Source organism: Notothenia rossii, assembly GCF_949606895.1.
Source record: "Notothenia rossii genome assembly, chromosome: 10".
In the NCBI taxonomy this organism is placed as follows: Eukaryota; Metazoa; Chordata; class Actinopteri; order Perciformes; family Nototheniidae; genus Notothenia; species Notothenia rossii.
This window is the reverse complement of record NC_136908.1, coordinates 31,327,898-31,353,024: the sequence shown is the minus strand read 5'-3', so window position 1 is coordinate 31,353,024 and position 25,127 is coordinate 31,327,898. Positions and strand designations below refer to the sequence as shown.

Genomic DNA, 25,127 nt, shown 5'->3' with positions numbered 1-25,127 from the left:
TACTTTGAATGATTTTGGAACATAGCCTGATAATAAAGACATATTCATAATATTTAATAAAGAAGTGCTAATTAATGGAAAAACTTCTTTTAACAGCTTAGTTGGAATCGGGTCTAAGATACACGTTGATGGTTTAGAAGAGAGAATCATTGAATTTAATTGTTCAAGGTTTATGGCTGAAAAGCATTCTAGTTTACTATCTAGTGTAATATTATTAGAACTTACGTTTCCGGGAGCTGTTGATAACACTATACTGGTCAAAGGCAAGAGGTCATTGATTTTGTTTCTAAGAGTAACAATTTTATCGTTAAAAAAGCACATAAAATCATTACTACTGAGTGCTATGGGAATAGAAGGCTCAGTCGAGCTGTGGCTCTCTGTCAGCCTGGCTACAGTGCTGAAAAGAAATCTTGCATTATTCTTATTCTCATCTATTAATGAAGAGTAGTATGCTGCTCTCGCTTTACGCAGTGCTTTCTTATATTCATTGAGAGTAATATGCCAAATTAAACGAGATTCTTCAAGTTTAGTGGAACGCCATATCCTTTCAAGTTGTCTCGACTTTTGCTTTATTTTGCGGGTTTCGGCATTATGCCATGGAGCTAATCTATGTTGTTTTATTTTCTTCTTTTTCAAAGGAGCAACAGAGTCTAATTTTATTCGCAGCGCATCTGTAGCACTATCAACAACATGATCAATTTGGGGTGGTGTACATTTTGTATAAGTTTCCTCCCCTACATGCAGACATGCTATCGAGTTAAGTATTGGTGGAATCTCTTCCTTAAATTTGGCTATAGCACTAACAGATAGGTTTCTGCTGCAGGAGCTTTTGGCTAATGCTTTGTAGTCTAGTAACAGTACTTCAAAAGTTACTAAGAAATGGTCGGATAAAGCAGGATTATGCGGTTCGACTAATAGTTGCTCAATTTCAATACCATAAATCAGAACAAGGTCAAGAGTGTGATTATAGCAGTGGGTTGGTTTATTTACACTCTGACAGAAACCAACAGAATCTAATATAGAGTTAAATGCAACAGTAAGGCTATTTTTATCATCGTCAACATGAATATTAAAGTCACCTACGATAATTACTTTATCTGTTTTAAGTACCAAAGCTGATAAAAACTCAGAGAATTCTGATAAGAATTCTGAATAAGGACCTGGTGCACGGTACACTGTAACAAATAAGATTGGCTGCAAAGTTTTCCAGGTCGGATGCGTATAGTGAAAAGTAATGTACACAATCTACAGAATAAAATATAGAATGAATTGAATGATGAATAAACAGTGAGGGGTATGAATATACACAGCAGCCTGTGAGCTGTATGAACAGTGTGTATGAATATGCTAAGATATATAAAGTATGAAAACGGCAGTGCAAGTATAGTATAACATATATAGATATTAATTTCATGATGATAAATATTGTGGAACAATTATGAAAAATGTTAACGGAGTGGGCGACGTAAAACCATGTGTAAAACTGACACAAAACAACAACAAACTTTTGCCGAGCCAATTGGAGAGTTTCATCACCAGCACGTGGTAAAAACCACCAATGAGAGCTCAGCTCGAGATACCAGCGAGTCGTTTCCCATCAAGCATATCGCTTCCGCAGCCCGTGGAGAGGAAGTGCGCCGCCGCTCCTCGCTCTCAAGGCTGCGGGCGTCTTTGTCCCGCGAGATTTCAACGTTTCATGTAGGCGAGCTTCCAGAGCAAGTCGAACAAAATGACTAACCATCATGCAACGCACTAGCAAGACGTTGATTGAAATTGCGCAGGTCTCGCTTTTCTCAAACAAGCCTAGTGTTTTCAGTGTGAACTAGTTGAAATGGCTCAAGTCAAAACAAGGGCAAAATCGACTTCTCATTTGAGTAATCTTGTTGGCACTGGGCGAGAGCTGTTGGTGTCTGAACTGCCAACTGTGAGGGATATCCTGAGGTATGGCATCTACTTGAGGGATCAAAGTAAAGATGATAGGAGGAACTACCCAGTGGACCAGCTGGTGGATGATAACTTCCCTGGTCTGATTGGTCAGTGGAGCAAAGTGAATGCTCTTTTCAAACCACCTGTTATAAATGAAAAGGTGACCATCATGTGCAAGCTCAAGGAGGTCTGGAATCAGGCAGTGAAGTGTTCCCTTAGGAAGGGCAAACTTGATGCCAAAGAGAGGTTCAGTATCAAGTTAGACCAATTATTTGATATTTTCACTTGCAAGTGTCAGATTACCAGTTGTGAGAGGGGAGGCTGTGATGGCTGTGTGATCCAAGCCCACATTAACTGTTCCTGCAGCAGAGAGAAAAGGATTCCTTTAAAAGATCTTGCATACATCAAGGGACAGAAAGAGAAGGTTGGAAGTAAAGGACGCCACCAAATGGGGGCCCCTGATCTGCAGGAGCACAAGAGACCCGTGAGGACATTGGAAAGGCAGGGGATGAAAAACATGGCTGAGAAAAGGAGCAAGGAGGGAAATGCTGCAGCAGCAGACAAGGCAGCCAGATTGTTGGCAGATGGTGATGAGGATCTGGAATTGGAGAGTGGTGCTGAAGATGAGTTTGTCCCTGAAGTTGAACTCTTCCCTGAAACTGAACCTGAGCCTGCAGCTTCAACAAAAGGACAGAAAAACTATAATGATATTCCAAATGTTGCGCTTGCCAGTGTAAGGTATGGCATAGGGCTGAGACCAACTGCAGCGATAGCAACTGCAGCTCTGATTGATGCAGGAATCATCACAGAAGACAACACAAGTAAAGTGATTGATAAGAACAAGGTCAAGAGAGCACAGGAAAAGTTGATGAGAGAGCTGGGAGAAGAGTTTGAGGAGAAGTGCAGGGATGGGGGGGATCTCCTGCATCCTCTTTGATGGGCGGATTGACCTGACCAATGTGATGATGGAAGCTGAGGGCAGTGACCGATCTTTTCCTGCAAAGATCAAAGAAGAACACTATAGTGTTGCTGGTGAGCCTGGCAGCAACTATCGGTTCCACTTTACCCCAGAGAAAGCAACTAAAGAGAACTCACATGCTGAGCAGATTGCTAAGGTCCTGTTTGCCTGGCTGAAAGAAAGGGGTTTTGATAAGACGTTATCGGTCATTGGAGGAGACTCAACTAATGTCAACACTGGTGTGAAGCTGGGGTAATGCGAAAGCTGGAGCTGCACCTGGGGAGAAAGCTGGTGTGGTTGGTGTGCAACCTGCCCACTGGTGAACTTCCGCTGCGCCATCTCATTATTGGCCTTGATGGCCCTACTCTGTCAGACAACAAATTATCTGGGCCAATTGGAAAGCTCCTTGATTCCGTTACAGACTTGGATATCAATCCTAACTTCACCTGGATCTTTGTTGGCCCTCCACTGATCAAGCTGCCTGACAAGGTCATTCAAGATCTCTCAACTGATCAACACTATGGCTATAAAATGGGACTTGATCAGCTGGTCAGAAGGTGTGTCAGAACCACCTCTCATCTGCTTGCTAAGCACCTTGGAGGTGAAAAACCCCCACGGAGGTACTCAACTGGCCTTGCCATACTCAAAGCATTGAGAGGGTTGTTAAAATGGTGACCAAAGCTTCTGCTAAGTACTTCTCACAGGAAAAGAGGGATGGAGGGATCAGAGCTCAGGAGACCAGCAGGAGACTGATGTCCAAGAATGAGTCAAAGCAGGACTTGTGCAACCTGGCAAAGTTCAAGAAGTCAGAATATTGCTCTTTGTAATCTTATCCAGTTATATATATATGCAGTTCACCTGTTAATAAATATTTTAAAAGGATTTGGCTTTGTCAATATAAATGATTTCCCTTATATATTTTTACTATCTTATATAGAGGTTCGAAAGGGTAACATTGCCAATTTAGAAATACAAAACGATGTAGGTTAGAGTAATCCTATCCCAAAAATAAGCTCATATTTGAATTCCCCATAAAAAAACACATAATATAGACACCCCTCATGTTAGGATTTCCTTCAGATTCATGTTGGCACCTGAGTATGACCCGCCCTAATACTGCATGCTCACATGTTCAAATGGGTGTGAGATTGTCGCATACCTTTATTCCTGGGATTGCTATCAACCCAGTCTCCAATCAAAGCCCCAAGCAGGAGCATAGACCACTACCAACCCAAACACCGCAGTCAGCAGCAGGTTACGGCCGTATAGCTCAATCAGGAACACAGAAATTGCAAAGTGCCACATGCGTTCTCCCTGTTTAACACGACATAAAATAGTTTCATCATACATTGTTTCGCTAAGACATCTTTGTAGGGTGTCACATCTCGACAACCTTGTCATTCTTTACGTTTTTAAGTCTTATCTATTTCTCCAGGAATCTGTATTTTCAGGGAAAGATTCTTACCCACATTGACAACGCTCCACTGACATAGATGAGAAACTTGGGACCCTTGAGGTAGATTAGAGCTGAACCTTGTGAGGAAAGGCATACAAAATGAATGAGCACACATGATGCTTGCTACAAATATGTTGCACAAGTTCTAGTTGGATTTAAAGTTGAGCTCACCTGGTATATTATCATCTCTTTTGGCTCTGTCATCCCTGATGTCGCCAGACTCAAACTCCACCACAACCCCCCCACACTGAGTCACCTGCTCGCTGGGGCATTTCCTAGTGTAGGATCAAAGGTCAAAAGAACGGTTGCACTCTTGTCCCATTGTTGATACTACAGCGTGTCATTATTGAAGGTCACAGCATCATCATACTCATCATCATCATCATCATCATCTTTATTCAAAGAGACTCTTGGTCCATTATTACAAGACATACAACACTCAAATATAAATTAAAAAAGGCAGTTATACCAATGTTTCCACAGAGGTGACTGGTATCGTACAGCACTGAAACACGGATTTGAAAGTAGCATAACGACAGAGTTATGAGAAACATCCAATCGACAGATGAATTTGTACATCAGATTTCTCAAAAGAGCATGGAACGTTTTGACTCGTGCATTACAGAACATTTCACTTGCACTGCACCACCATGGTTTTCCAAGCAGTAAACGCAAACAGTCATTATATGCAACCTGGAGCTTCCGGAGGCTCGCCTTCTTATACTTGACCCACAAGGGGGCAGTATAGAAAGGAGTGCAATAAGCTCTCAAGAGGTTCACCTTAACCTTATCTGAACACCAAGAGAATTTTCTAGCCAACATGTTGGCTTGTATATATAAGACACGCCGCTGTCTATACATGTCATCATCATCAGCCATTTCATCTGTGATGATGTGTCCCAGATACTTAGTGTTACAGCAAACAGACAGCACCTGTCCTGATAGATAGAATGTTGGAAAACAAAGGTTCTTATCCCCTTTTGCTCTGCAGATCATTACAGCGCTCTTCTTAGCATTGTATTTAAGGTCAAATTTGACTCCGTAATCAGAACAAACATTTAACAACTGTTGAAAACCAGCACTGCTAGGAGAAACAATTGCCAGATCATCAGCATACATAAGATGGTTTACAATCACATTACCAATCACACACCCTGTTTTGCAGACACTTAAATCATCTGATAGATCATTCATATAGATATTAAAAAGGCATGGTGAGAGGAGCCCCCCCCTGGCGGAGTCCATTACCAACACCAAATGGCGCCGAGACTGCATTCCTCCATTTGATCTGCATGCTCTGGTTGGCATACCAATAAGCCAGGATCCTAATTATACTGTTAGGCACACCCCTTTGTATCAATTTTAAAAACAGTTTGTGATGGTTAACTCGGTCAAAAGCCTTAGAGGCATCAATAAAACCAATCAGAACAGTGGAATTCTGTCTTCTATGTTTTTCTACCATTTCCTTCAAGGCATAGATGCATAGCTCAGTACCATGCTTAGCCTTGAAGCCAAACTGGTTATCTGAGGTACATAAATAAGAACATAGTTTATCTAACAAAATTCTTTCCAGGACTTTGCATAACACACTGGCTAGAGCAATTGGTCTATAGTTATCCAAGCTCCCTACCTTGCCCGCTTTGTCCTTAATGACAGGGACCAAAGTAACAGTCAACATGGAGTCTGGCAACACACCATGAGTCATGAGGCCGGTAAAACAAATGGCAAGAAGAACTGCAACCTTCGGGCTTGCCAGTTTAAGGTGCTCTGCAGTGATTCGGTCAGAGCCGCATGCTTTGTTATCAGCTAGCTGTGCAATTGCTCGATAAACCTCTTTAGCTGTGATTCCCACTATGTCACTTTTCGTAACATTACCAACTTTGTAGGGGTCACTTTTAACACAGTTAAGTATAGTAGAGTAATGTTGCCTCCACAACTCAGCTATGTAATCGGCTCCAGATACTCCCTCTATGGTACATGGTAACGATGTACTGGCCCTGTTCAGAGCTCTCACCTCCTTCCAGAAGCCAGTCACATCATTATGAAGGAGCTTTTCAGCCATAGAATCCACTCTCAATGTTTCTGTATGTTTGTTGACATAACGAACTGCATATTTATATGTAGCATTTTTACGCTTTTTGAGGTCCAGGACTCTCTGGGCCTTCCTGCCCGGACCCAGGCCCCAAAAGCATTCTTGGCTTCACCGTATTGATCAGCCACATGTTTATTCCACCCTGGCTTGACGTTGTGTCTCTTCCCAGAGTAGGTATAGCACGGTCTACTGGCCTCCCATACAGCCTCCCACAATACAATCATACATGTTACAGAGGTCTTCACGGTGAGAGCTTTCATTACAACCCACATCAACACACAGAGTTGTCACTTTGGGTAGATATACATCACTCAATAGGACATCAGTTCTCCCATAGTACAATAGCCTATCCTCACTTGTGAGCTTGGACCAATCCACTTTAGTGGTACAGGCATTTGTAACCTCCTGAGACAACTCAGGGAGACTATCATAATCTAGTGACATTATAAAAGGAATGTGATCTGACATTGATGCCTCATACACAATCTCAATTGATCTTACAATGTTATGGGCATTAGCAGTGCGCAATGGTCAAGCCATGAAATTGTATGCCAGGCCTTGCATCACAAAACTGTAGCATATGCTTAGCAAACAAGGTCTGATTTGTCAGCATTCATATCACCCACTACATAAACACTGGTAGAATGATTATCAACAATAAAATAATTTATAAAAGCAAGTCTGTTCAGGTATTCATCTTCATTAAATTTGCTTAAATAAGCATCACTTGATGCTTGGACCAACACCAAGGTTACTATGTTGTTGATTATTCCAAGAATGTGTAAAACGCTTGGGATCACTGTTGTTTTACTTATTAACATGCTAGAAGGCAATTATTTAGAGATCGCCAAACACCAACTTATGATGATATTGTCTTCACAAATTAAATACACTTATTTGTCTTAACCAGCAACTTTATGCAACTGAAGGTAATATACAGTGTCCTTTTGACCTCAGCAAACTGCTTTAACCTCTTCAGCTGGTTTGCAACACACTGTTATTAAGTACTTTTTTTTAAATATAAAAGACATAAATAACGCCTGCCATTTGTCAACACAAATCACATAGTGAACAAATAAGAAAATGAGGAAAAGACGTGTCCAACAAACAGACTTCCCAATAGCATTAGCTTGACTCCTTGCATAGCTCTATAAATGCATTCTCAAACCGGCAGTAATTAAAGCACTCATTGGTCATTCCAGGGTCATCACCTTTGTTCTGATCTTACACTCAATCCTTGCTGTTGTTACTCGATGATGTATCTTGTGCAATGTATCCTACATTGGGATGCTAGTCTTTCGTGAGAGGTGGAATTCAAGCTGTAGTAGTTTGAGGCTTAATAACATCACAGTGTTCAAGTTTACCATTGTATGAGAGTGCCAGAAAAGCAGAACAGGCAGAGGGACAACAAAGGCAGCCAGCATTATTCCAAAGCAGGTGACACCGGGGGGACAATATCACTGTCCACCCACACCACAAAAAGGACAACTGTGTAACTCGCATGGCTCAAAATACACACATGTGCATGGTCAGTGAGCTCACGCATGCAGCCTCGACCACACAAGCCCCGTCCTACTCTCATACACCCACATGCACTGTTGGCATGGAAAGAAAGTTACATAAAGGTAGCATCATGCAACACTACATCAGTCTTGCAGCTAGCAGAGTGTAGGAGCATTATTATAATATAACATAACAAAATATATGTCTTATAAAGAAGGGAATATGACTTACAAGATGATGCATATTGTTCACAGTGAGATGATGATGTAAACAGTACCTAGAAACTCAAAATGGCTGCTAACATAAACTCATGTGGCAGAGATTGTAAGCATTTGCACTAAAAATCAATCTGAGAATCAATAATGTCTTTATCACAAAGCATTTCAAACAGTTATCCATCACTCCGTTTTATCCCCAAAACGCCTACACAGGAGTTGTAAAGTCTGTCTTTAATCAAATATTAACAAAGCCCGATATTCAGCTCTAGACAATGCTATCCTGATTTGAATATTCTTCTCAGGGATATTATCTTACTTTGATTTCATCTAGTTGACAGTGTTTGCATTTCCTTCACCAATATAAAAACAGTTGTGTAAATTAAGAAAACCATTTTTTTATTTAGGTTAGCGAAAAAAATTGAAATTAGAGCTGTGACTGCCAATATGTTATCTTAGCAATAATTCTATGTAATTAGAGACTTGTACTACCCTAATATACAAAAGATTGAAAATGGTATGAAAAAATCACAAACGTTATTAAATAACAATACAGTACATCACACAAATATGTAGTACTGGTAGTCCTGACCGCTAATCAGATAAAACAGCTCGTTTACAATTCTCCGTGAAATGATTCATTTTGGTATGGATTTGGGTTGTTCCTGTTCATCATGTACTTCTTCAAGAAGCCCATGAATCTGTAGAAAGCCACAAGAGGAATGGATACAATAGGAAGGACAGATAGGAGCACACAGATAGCGTAAACCCATTCAGGATAGTGCTGAACGTCAGCAAGGGGGAAGTTCACCTGTTGGGGGAAAGGAGTAAGTCAATGTATTTTCTCAACATCCAGCAGGTCGAACACTACATAATGATGTTGAAAAGAAACCGTTGAAATTTTCTTACATAATCTGGGCTCCAGGCGTTATATGTAGGTCTCTTTTCAGCCTCGACTACAACGTATGCCACAAAAACCACCAGAAGCATCAAAGGGCTGATAAAGCGCCATGTGGCCTGCCAGAAGATGTTGGGCCTCCTACCTGTCATCCATTCAATGTCATCATTAAACCTGAGGGAAAAGGAGTCAAATAACTAAACTATATTTTCATATTGCAAGTATAATAATGCCATGCATTACAACCTCACCTGTTTATTCCATAGATGTATACCACACTGATGATCTCAAAGAAGGCTATGATGAGCAGAGGCATGGATCCCACGTAGTTGTTGAAAATCCCCAGCCAGTAGTTTCCAGAGCCCAGAGTGAAGATGAGAGCCACAGTAAAGGAAGTGAGGCAAATTAGCCCTTTTTAGACACAAAAGACAATATAGGAAATGGATTTAGTTTTATGCTGTTATGATTAATAATGGTGAATGAAGTCATACAAAGGTATTTGTTTAACAGTGAATTGAAAGTGTGTGCATTCCGACAGATAAAGACACTTTTAAATTCGAAGGGCAAAATCATTATTCGTGCTAATATTAAAATGCATTTTTCGCCTCTCATATATGGAGATTTCCTGCCTTTCTTTGTTTTGCATCATATTAAACTCATTATCTTTGGTTTTGGACTGACAAAACAAGACATTTTAGGACATCACCTCAGACTTTGAGTAACGGGAATGGACATTGTTCACTGGTTTATGACATTTTATAGAACCATTGATTTATCTAGAAAATAATCAACAGATGAACTGTTAATGAAAATAATCCCTACTTGCAGTTTTTGTAATTTTATAATACAAACTAGTGATGAGTCATATAAACTCCTCAGATATTTTGGTTTACCTGTGAGCACTTCCTTAGGAATCCAGGCTGGAATAATGTTCAGGTCCAGCAGAGGAGTAAGGACCCCCTCTAGATTCCCGAACATGGAGGACAGGCCTAGGCTGAAGAGCATGATGAAGAAGAGCACCGCCCACACCTGAGAGCCCGGCATGTGTATCACCGCCTCAGTGAACACAATAAAGGCCAGTCCGGTTCCAGACGCACTCTACAGGTAGGATCTGAGACGTTATCTCTTACACAACAACCTCACAAAGGTTAATCAGAAAACGATTACAATTATAATCAAAGTAACAGATGAGTTGTACCTCATCCAGGAACGTCTGTAGGTTGCACGTCTTTAGATTGAGGCTTTCGACCTCTGAGGGATCAGTATTGTTGAAATAGTTAAACCAGTCATCATAGTTTTCCAGAGTTATGTTCTCATCCCCAATGTTGAAGGAATTAGTCAATCTTAGTATGTTCCTAAAATCAAAGGAAATGAAATGAGTTAACACTACTAGTACAAGCATCACATCTTATAATGAAAACTAGTGGGGACATCTTTTCATTAATCAACAGTGAAAATAGATGCTTTTTTTGTACTGATTAATTGATAAATATTATAAGTAAAAACACAAACTTTTACAGCATAATTCCCTTTATGATACATACCAATTTCTGCACTTATTGAAGTTTTCATTAGCTTTAAATCCAAGAATGGCAAAAATTGGAATGGATGCATATATTGACGTGAAACTGTTCACCAATCCAACAATTAGGGCATCTCTCTCACAATCATTCCTGCAAAGATAAAGCAACGTTTCAGTTTTATTTTATAGCATTTTTCTATTGTGTACATTATGCTGTAAAATGAAAAAGTGTTTATAAAGGTCTTACTTCTGAACATTATAACTGGAAAAAGCAATAAGTCCTCCGAAGGCCAAAGACAAAGAGAAAAAGATCTGAGTAGAAGCATCCAACCAGACATCAGGATTCTTAAGAGTTTCCCACTGCAAAGAACATACTAATTGTTAGTTAGACATCCATTTGTATTCATTACTGTCAATCATTCATTCTAAATAAAGCTAATATCAAACTTACATCTGGAGTGAAGAGATATATTAAGCCATCTGTGGCCCCAGGCAGAGTCAGTGATCTGATCAAGAAGATGGTCAAAACCAGATATGGGAAGGTGACTGTGACATAAATAGCCTGTTGAAACAGTTAAATGCTGATCAAATATTTCGTATTCAAATCAAACGGAAATACAGATTTTTGTAACCTCATTTATCATATGCACTCCTTATGTGTGTGGGGTTTTGAAAGTGTGTTCTTACGGCTGGGGAGCTCTTCTGTCACTTGTTTAAGTGATACTAAGACAGTCTTCCGTCCATCACCTTTCATGCAGCCTCTACCCGAGTGCTATATCACATGTTAAATAAGATTACTGATGAGCTTGTTTTGCTGATCCCATTATACCATGATTTGTAACTTGTATGCTTGGTGGATTTGTGCCAGTGATGATTCACTTTGGAGGGACACTGCATGTCGTTGTGTCCCTGAGACACTTCACCCCAAAGTGCTCCTGTGGGGATTCCACAGTACTGAATGTATGTAAGTCGCTTTGGATAAAAGTGTCTAACAAGTGACATGTAATGTAATGTAATCTATTCCAGCATTTCATTTCTATTTGCATAGTCCATTTCCATTTCATATTCATTAAATGTTTACATATAGATCTTTGTACAGAAAGCCAGTGTTACTCTTATAGTTTCAACATTTTGAAATCAATAGTTGGGCTGTAAGATACAACAAATAGATGTAACGTTAAAAATATGCATTACATCTAACAGTACAAATGACCTTTCCAATAGTCTCAATTCCCCGTATGAAGCAGATGTACACGAGGCACCAAGCCGTTGCGAGACACAGTACGAGCCACCACTGAAAGGAGCCGCTGGTCTCGATGTTTGGTGTGATGTTCAGTGTTTCACGATACCAAAAGTAGTTCACCGCCGAGCCCTTCTCACATTCACTTTCATAGCCTGTATCAAAGAGAGTGTTCATTATGAAATAATTGATGGGACTGTCTTTCTTTTACTTGAGTTTTCATTCAACATTTATATTTCAATTATATTATTATGAAAAGATAAGATAAGTAAGAAAATACCAGTATGATTCAAGTTTATTGGGCAGTCCCTCCAAGGAAGTGGGCTTTGAAAGGAGTGGAAAAAGTACCAGAGGATCCAGGCCAGGATCATGTTGTAGAACAGGCCGACTAGGAAGGAGACTGCCAAGGAAGCAACACCTGTATATCCACATTTACACATTCACAAAGAAATGTATGAATGTTACGAAAGGCAGTGATTTCCAGATAATCATGCACACAACTTTAACTTATATTTGTACAGTACATCCCCTTGTTTTGGCTTATTGCTTTCCTGAGTAAATGGTATTGATTGAACGTTCTCACCTAATCCTCCCATGTAAGGGGAGATTGAATTCCACACTCCAATACTTCCCATGCGGAGCCGTTGTCCGATGGCCAGCTCCATGTGCAGCAGAGGAAGTCCCTCAAACACCAACGCAATGGCATAAGGAATCAGAAAGGCCCCTTCAAACAGGGCAAATCAAAGTCATAACAATGGCCATAATGACTGATAAGGGACAATAACACAATACATATGAGATATTCACTAATCAGTTTCAAAATAAACATTGGCAATGCCTTTTATTTTTGAAGGTCATTCGGTTTATAATTACTGGACATTTGACTATCAACAATCTGGGCTTTATCACACCCAGCAATAGCTCTCAACATCAGACATAACTGATTCCCCTAGGTAATCATTTGTCAATCTTGATGATTCAAGTTTATCTTCGAAACTAGATTTCTTCAGAAACCTTAATTGTGTTCTGGAAAAACAAGATAACAACATGAAAATAGAAGCAAAGTCATATTTGCATAATTTCTGAAACCACATCTCATCAAAATAGAGAGTGAGATAGTTATGGTTAAATAATTGTTTTTAAAAGATGTGACTATTGTGAAACATTTCAGTATAACTGTTGTATGGAGTGTGTGTGTCTGATTGTATAGTGAGATTAACATATTGGAAATAAAGGTTGTAGGCTATTTTCTAGTAAGGGAATTAAAATGATAGTAACAGCTTTTAAAACAGTGTAAATAGTTTATTATTGTGTTGAAAGAGCCTTTGGATATATTAATACAACATATTTTTCAAACCAAATGGAAAGTCAAATACTTGCGACCCACTTTACTGTTTTGTTAACATCAAAATGCTCTTACCTCCTCCATAGGTTTGACACAAATACGGAAATCTCCACACATTACCGAGTCCCACAGCAAAACCTATGCAGGTTAGCAAGTATTGAACTTTATTGTCCCATTTTGGTCTTTCAGCGATGTCTTTAGGTTCATCATCCTGCATCTGCTCAGCACTTCCAGGTGTATCCATCACTTGTTTCCGTTTTCAGAATATTGTAAGAGGCAAATCTTCTTTTATCTGACTCGTCCACTCTGTCTGAGGAGAAGGGGAGGATCTAGGGACTTGTTATCTGTTTGTATCAGGAGGCGAAGGGGCGACATGTTCTTTATCAGCCTCGTATTTTGTGTTTGCTTTTAATCCTGTGGGAACAATCTGGTTAGTTTGTTTAATAAAAAGCCCTTGTGTAAAGCGACGTGATCTGATGTTGATTACAATGCTGCAACATTGAAAGTTATACAACGCAGCATAAATAAGGAACCCCGTGAGAAAACTGTGCAAATAAATTATTTTTCATTCATAACGTGATACAGTCTACATTGCATTTCTTATTTTACAGTTGTACAAGGTTTCCATTACTTCAGTCAATGGTTATTATCCCTTACAAAATGTACTGTACAAGTATCTATTGTGGATGCAGTTCCTTATCAAACTTAATTTGAATTATGTTATCTTTCATATTCATACAGATACAATCAGTCACATCCATTATAATTCAATTGAATATTAAAGTAAACTCATAAATCATGTATTTATTTACACATGGTAAATGCATTTAAATAACAATAAGCAGCTGATTTAATTACTATTTACTTCTCAAACACATCACAATAGTGACCCCAGCTGGACAGATTAATGTACTTTCATTACATGGCTCAAAGTCAATTTCCTTCTGGGATAGTACTTCCTCCCATTCTTAAAATCAAATAGTGAATCACATGGTAAACTGTAGCTGTCTAATCAAAGTTAACCCCACAAAAGTATGAACTCACAGCGTTACCCTGGGATAGTAATCTATTATGGGCTTACATTTATGTCATTAGATTTTCTCTTGGACAATTTCTTACAAAATACAAATTGGATTAACTGTTGTGTTTTGTTCGAAAGCTGTTAACATTCATGGTGTTTGCAGGTCAATTTTGACCCATAATTTATTTCAGTCCAAAACTCAACAAAAAAATGACTATCATTCAATATTGTTTTAACTACATCATAACTAACTTATTATGCATTCATAACCTTACAATCCTGTTGTAATTGTATTCTATGCCCCCAAAACACATTACACCACATATTGCACACGTGCATGTGTGTGTTCAGGTTCAAGTGTTAGTGTACATATTCTTTGAGAAAGGTCGAGTTCCCATGGGGAGGGGGGGCAGAGGGATGGGAGACCAGAAAGGCTTCTCAATTCTCAAATTTTTCTAAAGTCAAAGACGAATCTTGATTGGGCCAAATTTGACCCTGATTGACCCGAACACCAAATTATACACTTTTTTTTTAGAGACCTTCAGACTTGGCTAAAATTGACAAAATCAGTTTAGTGTTTATAAGGCTTGATATATCATGAAGCCTTGTTCCGTAGTTATTATATAGTTTTAACTTGAAACGGGTCACGGGAGACGCGAACACAACATAAGGGTTAAAAAGCATATATAATGTTATAACCTCACACAAAGTTATAGGAAGAAGCAGGGCCCACCTGGTCACATGTAAGACCAGAAATACAGTATCTCTATGAGATAGAGCTTCAGGCAAAGTTAATGATGTGGAAGACACTGTAAGGGTCCCATCATTTTCCCTCAAATATTCCCTCCTAACTTATCAGGCTCTCCTCTCCTCTTTCTCTGCTTCGATCTCTCAGGCAAAAAGCACTTTCTTTCAAGATAAGATCCAATCTTCCTATTCCAATCCCAAAAAACTATTTTCTATCTTCTCCACCCTCTTTGACCCCCCCAAAGCCCCTTCCCCCTCCTCCCTTCTGTCAAGCGACTTTGTTAACCACTTTGAAAAAAAGGTTGATGATATTCGCTCTTCTTTTTCTGACTCACCTTTACTCACCGCTGGGTCACCAGACCCACCTTTCACCCACACACTGACCTCCTTCTCCCCTCTCTCTCCAAGTGAGGTTCTTACCCTCATTACCTCTGCCCGTCCTACCACCTGTCCTCTGGACCTTAACCCTTCAAACCTCCTTCAGACTATCGCTCCTGATATTCTACCGTTTCTCACCCATTTCTTTAACACTTATCTAACTTCTGGTCACTTTCCAAACAGTCTCAAGGAGGCAAGAGTAAATGATAAATGGACTGTACTTATATAGCGCTTTATCCAGTCTTTAAGACCCCTCAAAGCGCTTTACATACTACATGTCATTCACCCATTCACACCCATTCCTACAGAGCAGTGCACCTTACTCTAGGACCTAACATTCACACACATTCACACACCGTTGGCCATGCCATCGGGAGCAACTCAGGGTTAAGTATCTTGCCCAAGGATACATCGACATGTTGACTGCATGGGCTGGGATCGAACCCACAACCTTCTGGATCGAACCCACAACCTTCTGGTTGAAAGACGACCACACTCCCTCACAGCCACAGTCGCCCGGGAGTGTAAACCCTCTCCTAAAGAAACCCACTCTCAACCCGTCCGATGTTATAAACTACAGGCCTGTCTCTCTCCTCCCGTTCCTGTCTAAAACACTTGAACGCGCTGTCTTTAAACAACTCTCCTGTTATCTCCATCAGAACAACCTTCTGGATCCGCACCAGTCTGGTTTCAAGGCAGGTCACTCAACAGAAACTGCTCTCCTTGCTGTCTCTGAGGAACTGCACACGGCTAAAGCAGTCTCCCTCTCCTCTGTCATCATCCTTTTGGACCTGTCTGCTGCATTCGACACGTGAATCATCAGATCCTCCTTCGCACTCTCCAAGAACTTGGAGTTTCAGGCACTGCACTTTCCCTCCTCACCTCATACCTCAAAGACCGCACCTACAGGGTTACTTGGAGAGGGTTGGAGTCCGACCCTTGTCAATTAACTACAGGGGTCCCTTACGGCTCTGTTTTCGGTCCCCTCCTCTTCTCCTTGTACACAAACTCGCTCGGATCTGTCATTAGCCTGCATGGTTTTTCATACCACTGCTACGCTGACGACACCCAATTAATTTTTTTTTTCCCCCGCTCAGAGACCCAGGTTGTCGCACGCATCTCTGCTTGTCTAGCGGACATCTCTCAGTGGATGTCTGCTCACCACCTCAAGCTCAACCTTGACAAGACTGAACTGCTTTTCCTTCCGGGAAAAGATTGTCCCACTCTTGACCTAAAAATCAACATCGGCACCTCTGTTGTTTCCCCGACTCAGACTGCATGGAATCTGGGTGTGACCCTAGATAACAAACTGTCCTTCACTGCAAACATCGCTGCTACAACCCGCTGCTGCAGATACACGCTTTACAACATCAGGAGGATACGTCCCCAGCTGACCCAGAAAGCGATGCAGGTTCTGGTCCAGGCTTTTGTCATCTCACACCTAGACTACTGCAACTCCCTCCTGGCTGGTCTACCTGCATGTGCCATCCGACTTCTGCAGCTCATCCAGAATGCAGCTGCTCGTCTGGTCTTCAACCTTCCTAAATTCTCCCACACCACACCGCTCCTCCGCTCCCTTCACTGGCTTCCGGTAACTGCTAGAATCCACTTCAAGACAATGGTACTTGCGTACCATGCTGCGAATGGATCTGGCCCTTCCTACATCCAGGACATGGTTAAACCGTACACCCCAGCACGTGCACTCCGCTCTGCATCAGCCAAACAGCTCGCTGCACCCGCACTGCGAGGGGAACCCAAGTTCCCATCAGCGAAAACACGTGGGTTTGCTATCCTGGCTCCAAAATGGTGGAATGAGCTCCCCATTGAAATCAGGACAGCAGAAAGCTTACAGATCTTCCGGCGCAGACTGAAAACTCATCTCTTTCGACTCCACTTCGAGCGATATAATCATTAACAAAGCATTTATATACTAATAAAGGACTGGCTTATCTAAAACCAGTTGAGTAGCACGTGAAATGTTTTAGCTCTATGAAACCTGATTTACTTCTATGATTCTGTTTTCTTCAAGTTTGTATTTTGTTGGTCGAACGCACTTATTGTAAGTCGCTTTGGATAAAAGCATCTGCTAAATGCAATGTAATGTAATGGTGCATCCATCTTTCTGAAAGCGAACTTGATGAAGGCCACAATATCACAAACGAATGGACTGCGCGATATGATGCTCCCCATTATAATAGCTATAAAAATGTTTTGCTTTTACGAAGATAGTAGTACTTCACTCACTGTTAATGTATGAGATCAATGTTTATAGTGTTTTTAGAATGACAACCTCTTAATGTAAAAGGTGTTCTGAAAGTAAGGCCATGCAAAAAGTCAGATCAAATAAACCAATTAGCCTCTGTGGCGACAAATTGTTATGTAACTTTTTCTTTTAAATTTTACTGCGTTTCATATCACCTAATTCAAAGACAAGATAACAGAGCTTTACTTGATGTTACAGGTAGCTGAAGAAACAGGGAGTTCTGTTCAGAAAAGCTTTGTCTCTTATTTTTGAATTGCATCGATTAAACCGTTATAGCAGTTGATTCATTATTCTGGAGAGAAAATAGTGGACTTTACCACAATATTAGGCTGTGATTTTTTTTGATCTCATCGTTTATTTGAATTAGGTCAGCGATATTATCAATATGTAATTTATTCCTCTTCTTTGTCGTTACACATTTCCAGACAGCAACATTTTAAACCGAGTTGTTTGAAGTACTTCCATTTACTGACGGTGGGGGCGCTGCATAACTACGTAGCCTGCATTAAACAAACAGAAGAAGACGACATGATTTTGGCCCAATCCCAAACCACTCCCTCGACCCTATCCCTCCGTGATGGAGTGAACTCCGTCTGTAGCAAGCGGCAAACTCTGTGGAAGAGCCGGGTTATGGCTAGAAAGGTTCTATTTCGTATATGGCTTCGCCCTCTAAGGCTATCGCTATTGGGTAATCCCCCTGCGCCCCCGCGCAGCACTGAAACACTTGTAGTCCACGCCCACCCGCAAGGTGGGCCCCACCCTCGGGCCTCCTTCCGGTATAAATAGGAAGGTGGCCCGGCAATCTGCTCCCTCTTTTTTTCAGCAAACCAGCACAGTTACTGAAGCACAGCAATTGAGAATCATCATGAGCAACAACTGTGTCCGTAATTGTCCCTCATGTGGCTCTGGGTTCATAATGAGTTATGACCTGCAGAGATAAAAGCAGTATGCGAATCCTGCCGGGGGTCAGAGCACGCGTACGCGGCTCTAAACCAGCAGGTAGCATGCACTGCGCTCGTCTCCCCTCGGGCGACAGGAAGCGGAGAGCGGACACTCTTGCTGCTGTGGCCGAGGAGGACGATTGGCCCGTCCAGGCTTACGAGCCCGCGGACGTGGCCTCATGTCCCTGGGGCAGAGTGCCGGGCAGGAGTCCGAAGCAACTCCTGCCCCACCTCCCTCCACGGTTCACCGTTCGGTTCTCCCCTCCCTCCTCTCCCCCGGACGGAGAGACAGCAAGCGCATTTCGTGGCATCTGCGGGCAGTGGCAAGTACTTCCGGCATCTGCCACGGAGACCGCTACTCCGTGGTATCTGTGGCAAGTATATGCCACAGATGCCACAACTTGCCGTGGCAAGTATATGCCACAACCATGCCACAACTTGCCGTGGCAAGTATATGCCAAAACTTATATATGCCACAACTTGCCGTGGCAAGTATATGCCACAACTTGCCGTGGCAAGTAAATGCCACAAGTTAAGAGTTAAGAGAAGGTTTACGGTAGCTGCCACTCGCCTTCCGTGGCAAATGCTGATATTTAAACCCGTATTTATCGCGTAAAATGTCGCTGTTTTGGCATGACGATCTGTTACTGATGGTCCGATCATATTTTTCAAAAAGATTAAACATTATATGTTCTATAGATTTTACTTGGAGAACGTGGTTTGTTAAAATAAATAAACGTGCTATTTTTATGATAATACTCAAGATATATTATTACTAAGTTGACATTGTTGACATTGTTGACCAGAGGTGGGAAATAGGCTAACTTGTATAGGCTACTCAAGTACTGTACTTGTGATTTAGAAATAGCCTACTTGTGCTTTAGTTTAGTATGTAAATGGTATGTTACGTAGTAGGCTACTTACCCCACTACAATTCAGAGGTAAATTGTGTAATTGTAGCCTACTCCCCTACATTTATTTAATACGATACCTTTAGTTACTTACTACAGATTCTGATTAATGATGATACATATAATCAAGTCTTAAATCAGACTTTATAGTTACTCCTGGAGTAAATTCACAAGATACCCTACTACAGTATACAAAGTCATTAAAACTACCTGCACCTTTACCAGCTTTGAGAACACTTTCATGATCAATCATTATAATGAAAACATGTAATATGCACTTTAAGTATATTGTTATGCTAATCTTTTTTGCGCTTTTACTTGAGTAACATTTTAATGCATGACTTTTACTTGTAACAGAGTATTCCAACATTTAGGTTGGCTACTTCTACTTTTACTTCACACTAGAACCGCCAGGGGTCGCTGTATAGCCTACCTAAAACCACCAACGTGTCAAATGAACGAATGCATTGATTTTCAAGGTACAATGTTATTTTATTTATCATACTAGAACACAATGAGTGTTGCCACTACTCGCCGTGGTATGTGCCTTGGCATTTGTGGCATCTCCCACAGAGGCCACTACTCTGTGGCATCTGTGGCAAGTATATGCCACAGATGCCACAACTTGCCGTGGCAAGTATATGCCACAACTTGCCGTGGCAAGTAAATAAAACAGATGCCACAACTTGCCGTTGCAAGTATATGCCACAACTTGCCGTGGCATTTGCGCATGCTGAACGGGAGTTGCCACAAGATGCCAGAGTCAAGAGAAGTTTTACGGTAGCTGCCACTCGCCTTCCGTGGCAAATGCTGATATTTAAACTCGTATTTATCGTGTAAAATGTCGCTGGACTATCACAGGACTGATGTGCGATCTCTATTTTTCAAAAAGATAATAAATTATCATTTACATTCAATTTTACTTGGAATAGCCTACTTGGTTTGCTAAAATAAACAAACGTGCTCTATCTATGATAGTAGGCTAAACATAGGCCTATATTGTAATAAAAAAAGAAATATTGGCAAGTGAGCGTTGCAACGCAAGCCCTTGGCAATTGTCGCTTCTTGAGGGGAGTTTCCACTGCTTGCTACGATAACCAGGTGTATTGTTACTAGTAAAGACAAATAATTAAAAAATAAATATCTGTATTGACACAGCAACGTGTACAATAGTGTTATTAGACTTGGCTACAGACTTAGGGCAGCTGTAACTGATTGCAGTTGCCACATAGTGAGATGCTAAGATTTATATTTTATAAATGAGGCAAAGGACAGTTATATTTGATTGTACACATGTATAAATGTGTTATTTTAAATCCAGGCATATGTACTTAATTTGTATTATTTTCGTTGTTAATAAACAGATTAATGTCATTGTATCTGTTTTGTTGTTTAATATTTTAATTCTGGTTGAACATTTTTATTTAAATGCTTCAGATTATTCTTATTAGATATTGATATCAGTGAATCTAAACAAACCATGTTATTCCGTTAAGACAATCATGACAGTATATTAAAAATCAAGACACAATGCATGCTTTTTTATCCACCCTTTTATTGCGTTTTGAAACTGGCGAACAATTGATATTGTTCGAGTTCTTGACAGAACGCTGAGTCATGCTCATCCGTCTCCACTTTCCAGCTTTTCAGTGCTTGTAGGCTTTGCGCTTGGTTGTCCTTATCCTTATAGCACAAGTAGGCTATTTCTAAATCACAAGTACAGTAGGCTACTTGAGTATACAAGTTAGCCTATTTCCCACCTCTGGTCAACAATGTTAGATCTTTATGTCAACTTACTAATAATATATCTTGAGTATTATCATAACAATAGCACGTTTATTTATTTTAACAAACCACGTTCTCCAAGTAAAATCTATAGAACATATAATGTTTAATCTTTTTGAAAAATAGAGATCGGACCATCAGTAACAGATCATCAGTCTTGTGTACAGATCAGTCCGATAAAGTCATGCCAAAACAGCGACATTTTACGCGATAAATACGGATTTAAATATCAGCATTTGCCACGGAAGGCGAGTGGCAGCTACCATAAACCTTCTCTTAACTTGTGGCATTTACTTGCCACGGCAAGTTGTGGCATATACTTGCCACGGCAAGTTGTGGCATGGTTGTGGCATATACTTGCCACGGCAAGTTGTGGCATCTGTGGCATATACTTGCCACAGATACCACATCTGTGGCATATACTTGCCACAGATACCACGGAGTAGCGGCCTCTGTGGCAGATGCCGGAAGTACTTGCCACTGCCTGCAGATGCCACGAAATGAGCCAGGCCCTACTGCCCGGACGGGGGAGACAGAGTCGGAGCAGGGTGCCAGCTTGGCGGCCGAACATGCTTTCCCCCTCTCCGTCACCACAGCGCGGCGGCGTCTGTTACGGAGACGGCCAGAAAAGTGCTACTGGACGCTCCAATCAGCCCGGACGGGCTGTTCGGACCCCAGTTCATGAAGACGGCCGCGGAACAGGTGGACGGCATTCGCCAGCATGTACAGCTGGCTCCAGTCGGCTGAGCTGCCACAGCGGCACCAACGCCCGCAGCAGCCGCGGCGTCCACGCCGGCCACAGGAGGCCGCAAGCGGAGAGACGCCCACAGCAACCGCCCCGGCGGCTGCAGGGGCTCCATCCCACGTCTCTGCACCCCCGCCACCCCAGAGACAGGGTCTCCCGGCGGCGAGTCAAATGGGAGTGAGGCTCCCCCGCTCCTGGTCGGCTCCGCGAGAGCCACCGAGGAAGCGGAGCCGGTAATTAAGCCGGCTGCCACTAATCTGTTGATTAAGTAGACAGCAGGGCTCCCTGCAGAAGCCTGCTGGTTTGAACCTATCGGTTAATAAACCTGCAGAGCTCGCGGCATTCCTCTGTCCGAGATACGCCTCCTACACACGGTCATAACCCATGAGCGCCGGTATAACGCCTCATGTGGACAGCACTGCACACACCTCCACTCATCCCCTGAGCGTGTACACGCCTCATGATGACAGCCGGAGTGAAACGCAGCGTGTGGAGGTTTCCTTGCAGCCCTTTCGCCTCACGGGCAGCGGCGGCGAGGGCAATGCCCCGCCTCCCTCCACGGTTCACCGTTTGGTTCTCCCCTCCCTCCTCTCCCCCGGACGGGGGAGACAGAGTCGGAGCAGGGTGCCAGCTTGGCGGCCGAACATGCTTTCCCCCTCTCCGTCACCACAGCGCGGCGGCGTCTGTTACGGAGACGGCCAGAAAAGTGCTACTGGACACTCCAATCAGCCCGGACGGGCTGTTCGGACCCCAGTTCATGAAGACGGCCGCGGAACAGGTGGACGGCATTCACCAGCATGTACAGCTGGCTCCAGTCGGCTGATCTGCCACAGCGGCACCAACGCCCGCAGCAGTCGCGGCGTCCACGCCGGCCACAGGAGGCCGCAAGCGGAGAGACGCCCACAGCAACCGCCCCGGCGGCTGCAGGGGCTCCGTCCCACGTCTCCGCTCCACCGCCACCCCAGAGACAGGGTCTCCCGGCGGCGAGTCAAAGGGGAGTGAGGCTCCCCCGCTCCTGGTCTGCTCCGCGAGAGCCTCCGAGGAAGCGGAGCCGGTAATTAAGCCGGCTGCCACTAATCTGTTGATTAAGTAGACAGCAGGGCTCCCTGCAGAAGCCTGCTGGTTTTAACCTATCGGTTAATAAACCTGCAGAGCTCGCGGCATTCCCCTGTCCGAGATACGCCTCCTACATACGGTCATAATAACCCATGAGCGCCGGTATAACTTCTCATGGGGACAGCACTGCACACACCTCCACTCATCCCCTGAGCGTGTACACGCCTCATGATGACAGCCGGAGTGAAACGCAGCGTGTGGAGGCTTCCTCGCAGCCCTTTCGCCTCACGGGCAGCGGCGGCGAGGGCAATGGCGTGGCTCGTCACCATGAAGACCATTACATCACATCACAGAGAAGCCAGAACGGGGGAATGAGCAGTATTCCAGGCTGAGTGCCCCCAGCGGAAGCGCCCGCAGCGCCACGGCGCCAGGGCTCGCTGCAGAAGCCTGCTGGTTTTAACCTATCGGTTAATTAACTGCAGAGCTCGCTAATTAAGCCGGCTGCCACTAATCTGTTGATTACCAGCAGGGCTCGCTGCAGAAGCCGGCCCGTTTTAACCTCAGTTAATAACCTGCAGAGCTCGCGGCATTCCTCTGTCCGGAATACGCCTCGTACACACGGCCTTAATAAACCCATGAGCGCCGTTATAACGCCTCATGTGGGCAGCACTGCACACACCTCCATCCATCCCCTGAGCGTGTACGCGCCTCATGATGAGAGTCGATTGAAACGCAGCGTGTGGAGGCTTCCTCGCAGCCCTTTCACCTCACAGTGGCGGCGAGGGCAATGGCATCACAGAGAAGCCAGAACGGGGGAATGAGAAGTATTCCAGGCTGAGTGCCCCCAGCGGCAGCGCCCGCAGCGCCACGGCGCCAGGTCTCGCTGCAAGAAGCTTGCTGGTTTTAACCTATCGGTTAATAACCTGCAGAGCTTGCTAATTAAGCCGGCTGCCACTAATCTGTTGATTAAGTAGACAGCAGGGCTCGCTGCAGAAGCCTGCCGGTTTTAACCTCGGTTAATAACCTGCAGAGCTCGCGGCATTCCTCTGTCCGAGATACGCCTCCTACACACGGTCATAATAAACCCATGAGCGCTGTTATAACGCCTCGTGTGGACAGCACTGCACACACCTCCATTCATCCCCTGAGCGTGTACACGCCTCATGATGAGAGCCGGAGTGAAACGCATCGTGTGGAGACTCCCTGGCGTGGCTCGTTGCCATGACGACCACAGAACATCTCGAGCATGTGCGCCCGCTCTTAGAGTGTTTCTCAGAGTGGCAGCGCGCGTGTCTGATGGACAGATGGATGAGCAGGCTGATCAGCAGAGGATACGTCCTGCAGTTCGCCTCTCCCCCACCCCCACAGTTCAATGGGATACAGGAAACACTCCTGTCCTCCCAGAAGCTATGTCTTGCGCTCCAATCCGAGCTGCTGGAACTCCTGTTGAAAGAGGATATTTCCAGGGTTCCTAAAAGGGAGGAAAATCAGGGGTTTTCACTCCCGTTATTTTTCTAATCCCGAAAAAGACTGGGGGAATGAGACATCCTCGATCTGTCAGTATTCCACATGCTGACGATCAAACAGGTGCTGGAATGTTTTCACCAGGACGACTGGTTCACTTCCACCTGAAGGATGCATACTTCCACGTACCCATCATCCCGAAACACAGGAAATTCCTGCGTTTTCCATTCAGGGAATATCAGACCAGACAATCGTCTGCCGTTCGGATATTTCCTGGCTCCTCGCATTTGTGTAGAGAAGGCTGGAGCCACTACACAGAGGAGGGATGAGAGTGTGGTTTTCCTCTGGACGACCTGCTATTTGCTGGCTCACCCCAGGGAGGAAGTCGCTTTACAGACGGTACATCTCGTATCGCATCTGTCAAAACCTGGGTTTCATAATAAATTGGAAGAAGAGCTGTCCTCTTCCCTCTCAGACAATCGTTTATCTGGGAGTGGAGTTAAACTCAGCCAGCATGAGAGCGCGACTCTCGCGGCAGCGAGGGGAAGAACTGACAGCTCACCTCCGGCGTGTCACAACCCACACAGCCCTATCCGTGACGCAGCTGCTCGGCGTTGGCGTCAGCTGGTCACGTGATGATCCCCCTGAGTCTCTTCCAACA

At 43.2% G+C, this 25,127-nt stretch overlaps 1 protein-coding gene and 1 long non-coding RNA gene across 2 annotated transcripts in view; one reads left to right on the top strand and one right to left on the bottom strand.

The window, feature by feature from the left end:
- Window positions 1-7,293: 7,293 nt before the first annotated feature.
- Window positions 7,294-13,769, bottom strand: LOC307022541 (sodium-dependent neutral amino acid transporter B(0)AT3-like). The gene is made up of 12 exons (XM_079655366.1): window positions 13,231-13,769; window positions 12,394-12,534; window positions 12,091-12,228; window positions 11,784-11,965; window positions 11,022-11,132; window positions 10,818-10,930; window positions 10,593-10,721; window positions 10,247-10,403; window positions 9,942-10,146; window positions 9,300-9,459; window positions 9,060-9,222; window positions 7,294-8,961 (listed from the first exon to the last, which is right to left on the bottom strand). The coding sequence occupies exons 1-12, from the start codon at window positions 13,397-13,399 to the stop codon at window positions 8,767-8,769; spliced, it is 1,863 nt and encodes a 620-aa protein (XP_079511492.1). The 5' UTR covers window positions 13,400-13,769; the 3' UTR covers window positions 7,294-8,766.
- The window catches only part of LOC307022543, an 84,790-nt gene continuing 69,674 nt past the window's right edge, over window positions 10,012-25,127 (top strand). Inside the window, exon 1 of the long non-coding RNA XR_013803434.1 lies at window positions 10,012-10,152. This is a non-coding gene — a long non-coding RNA (uncharacterized lncRNA). The remainder of the gene's footprint in view (window positions 10,153-25,127) is intronic.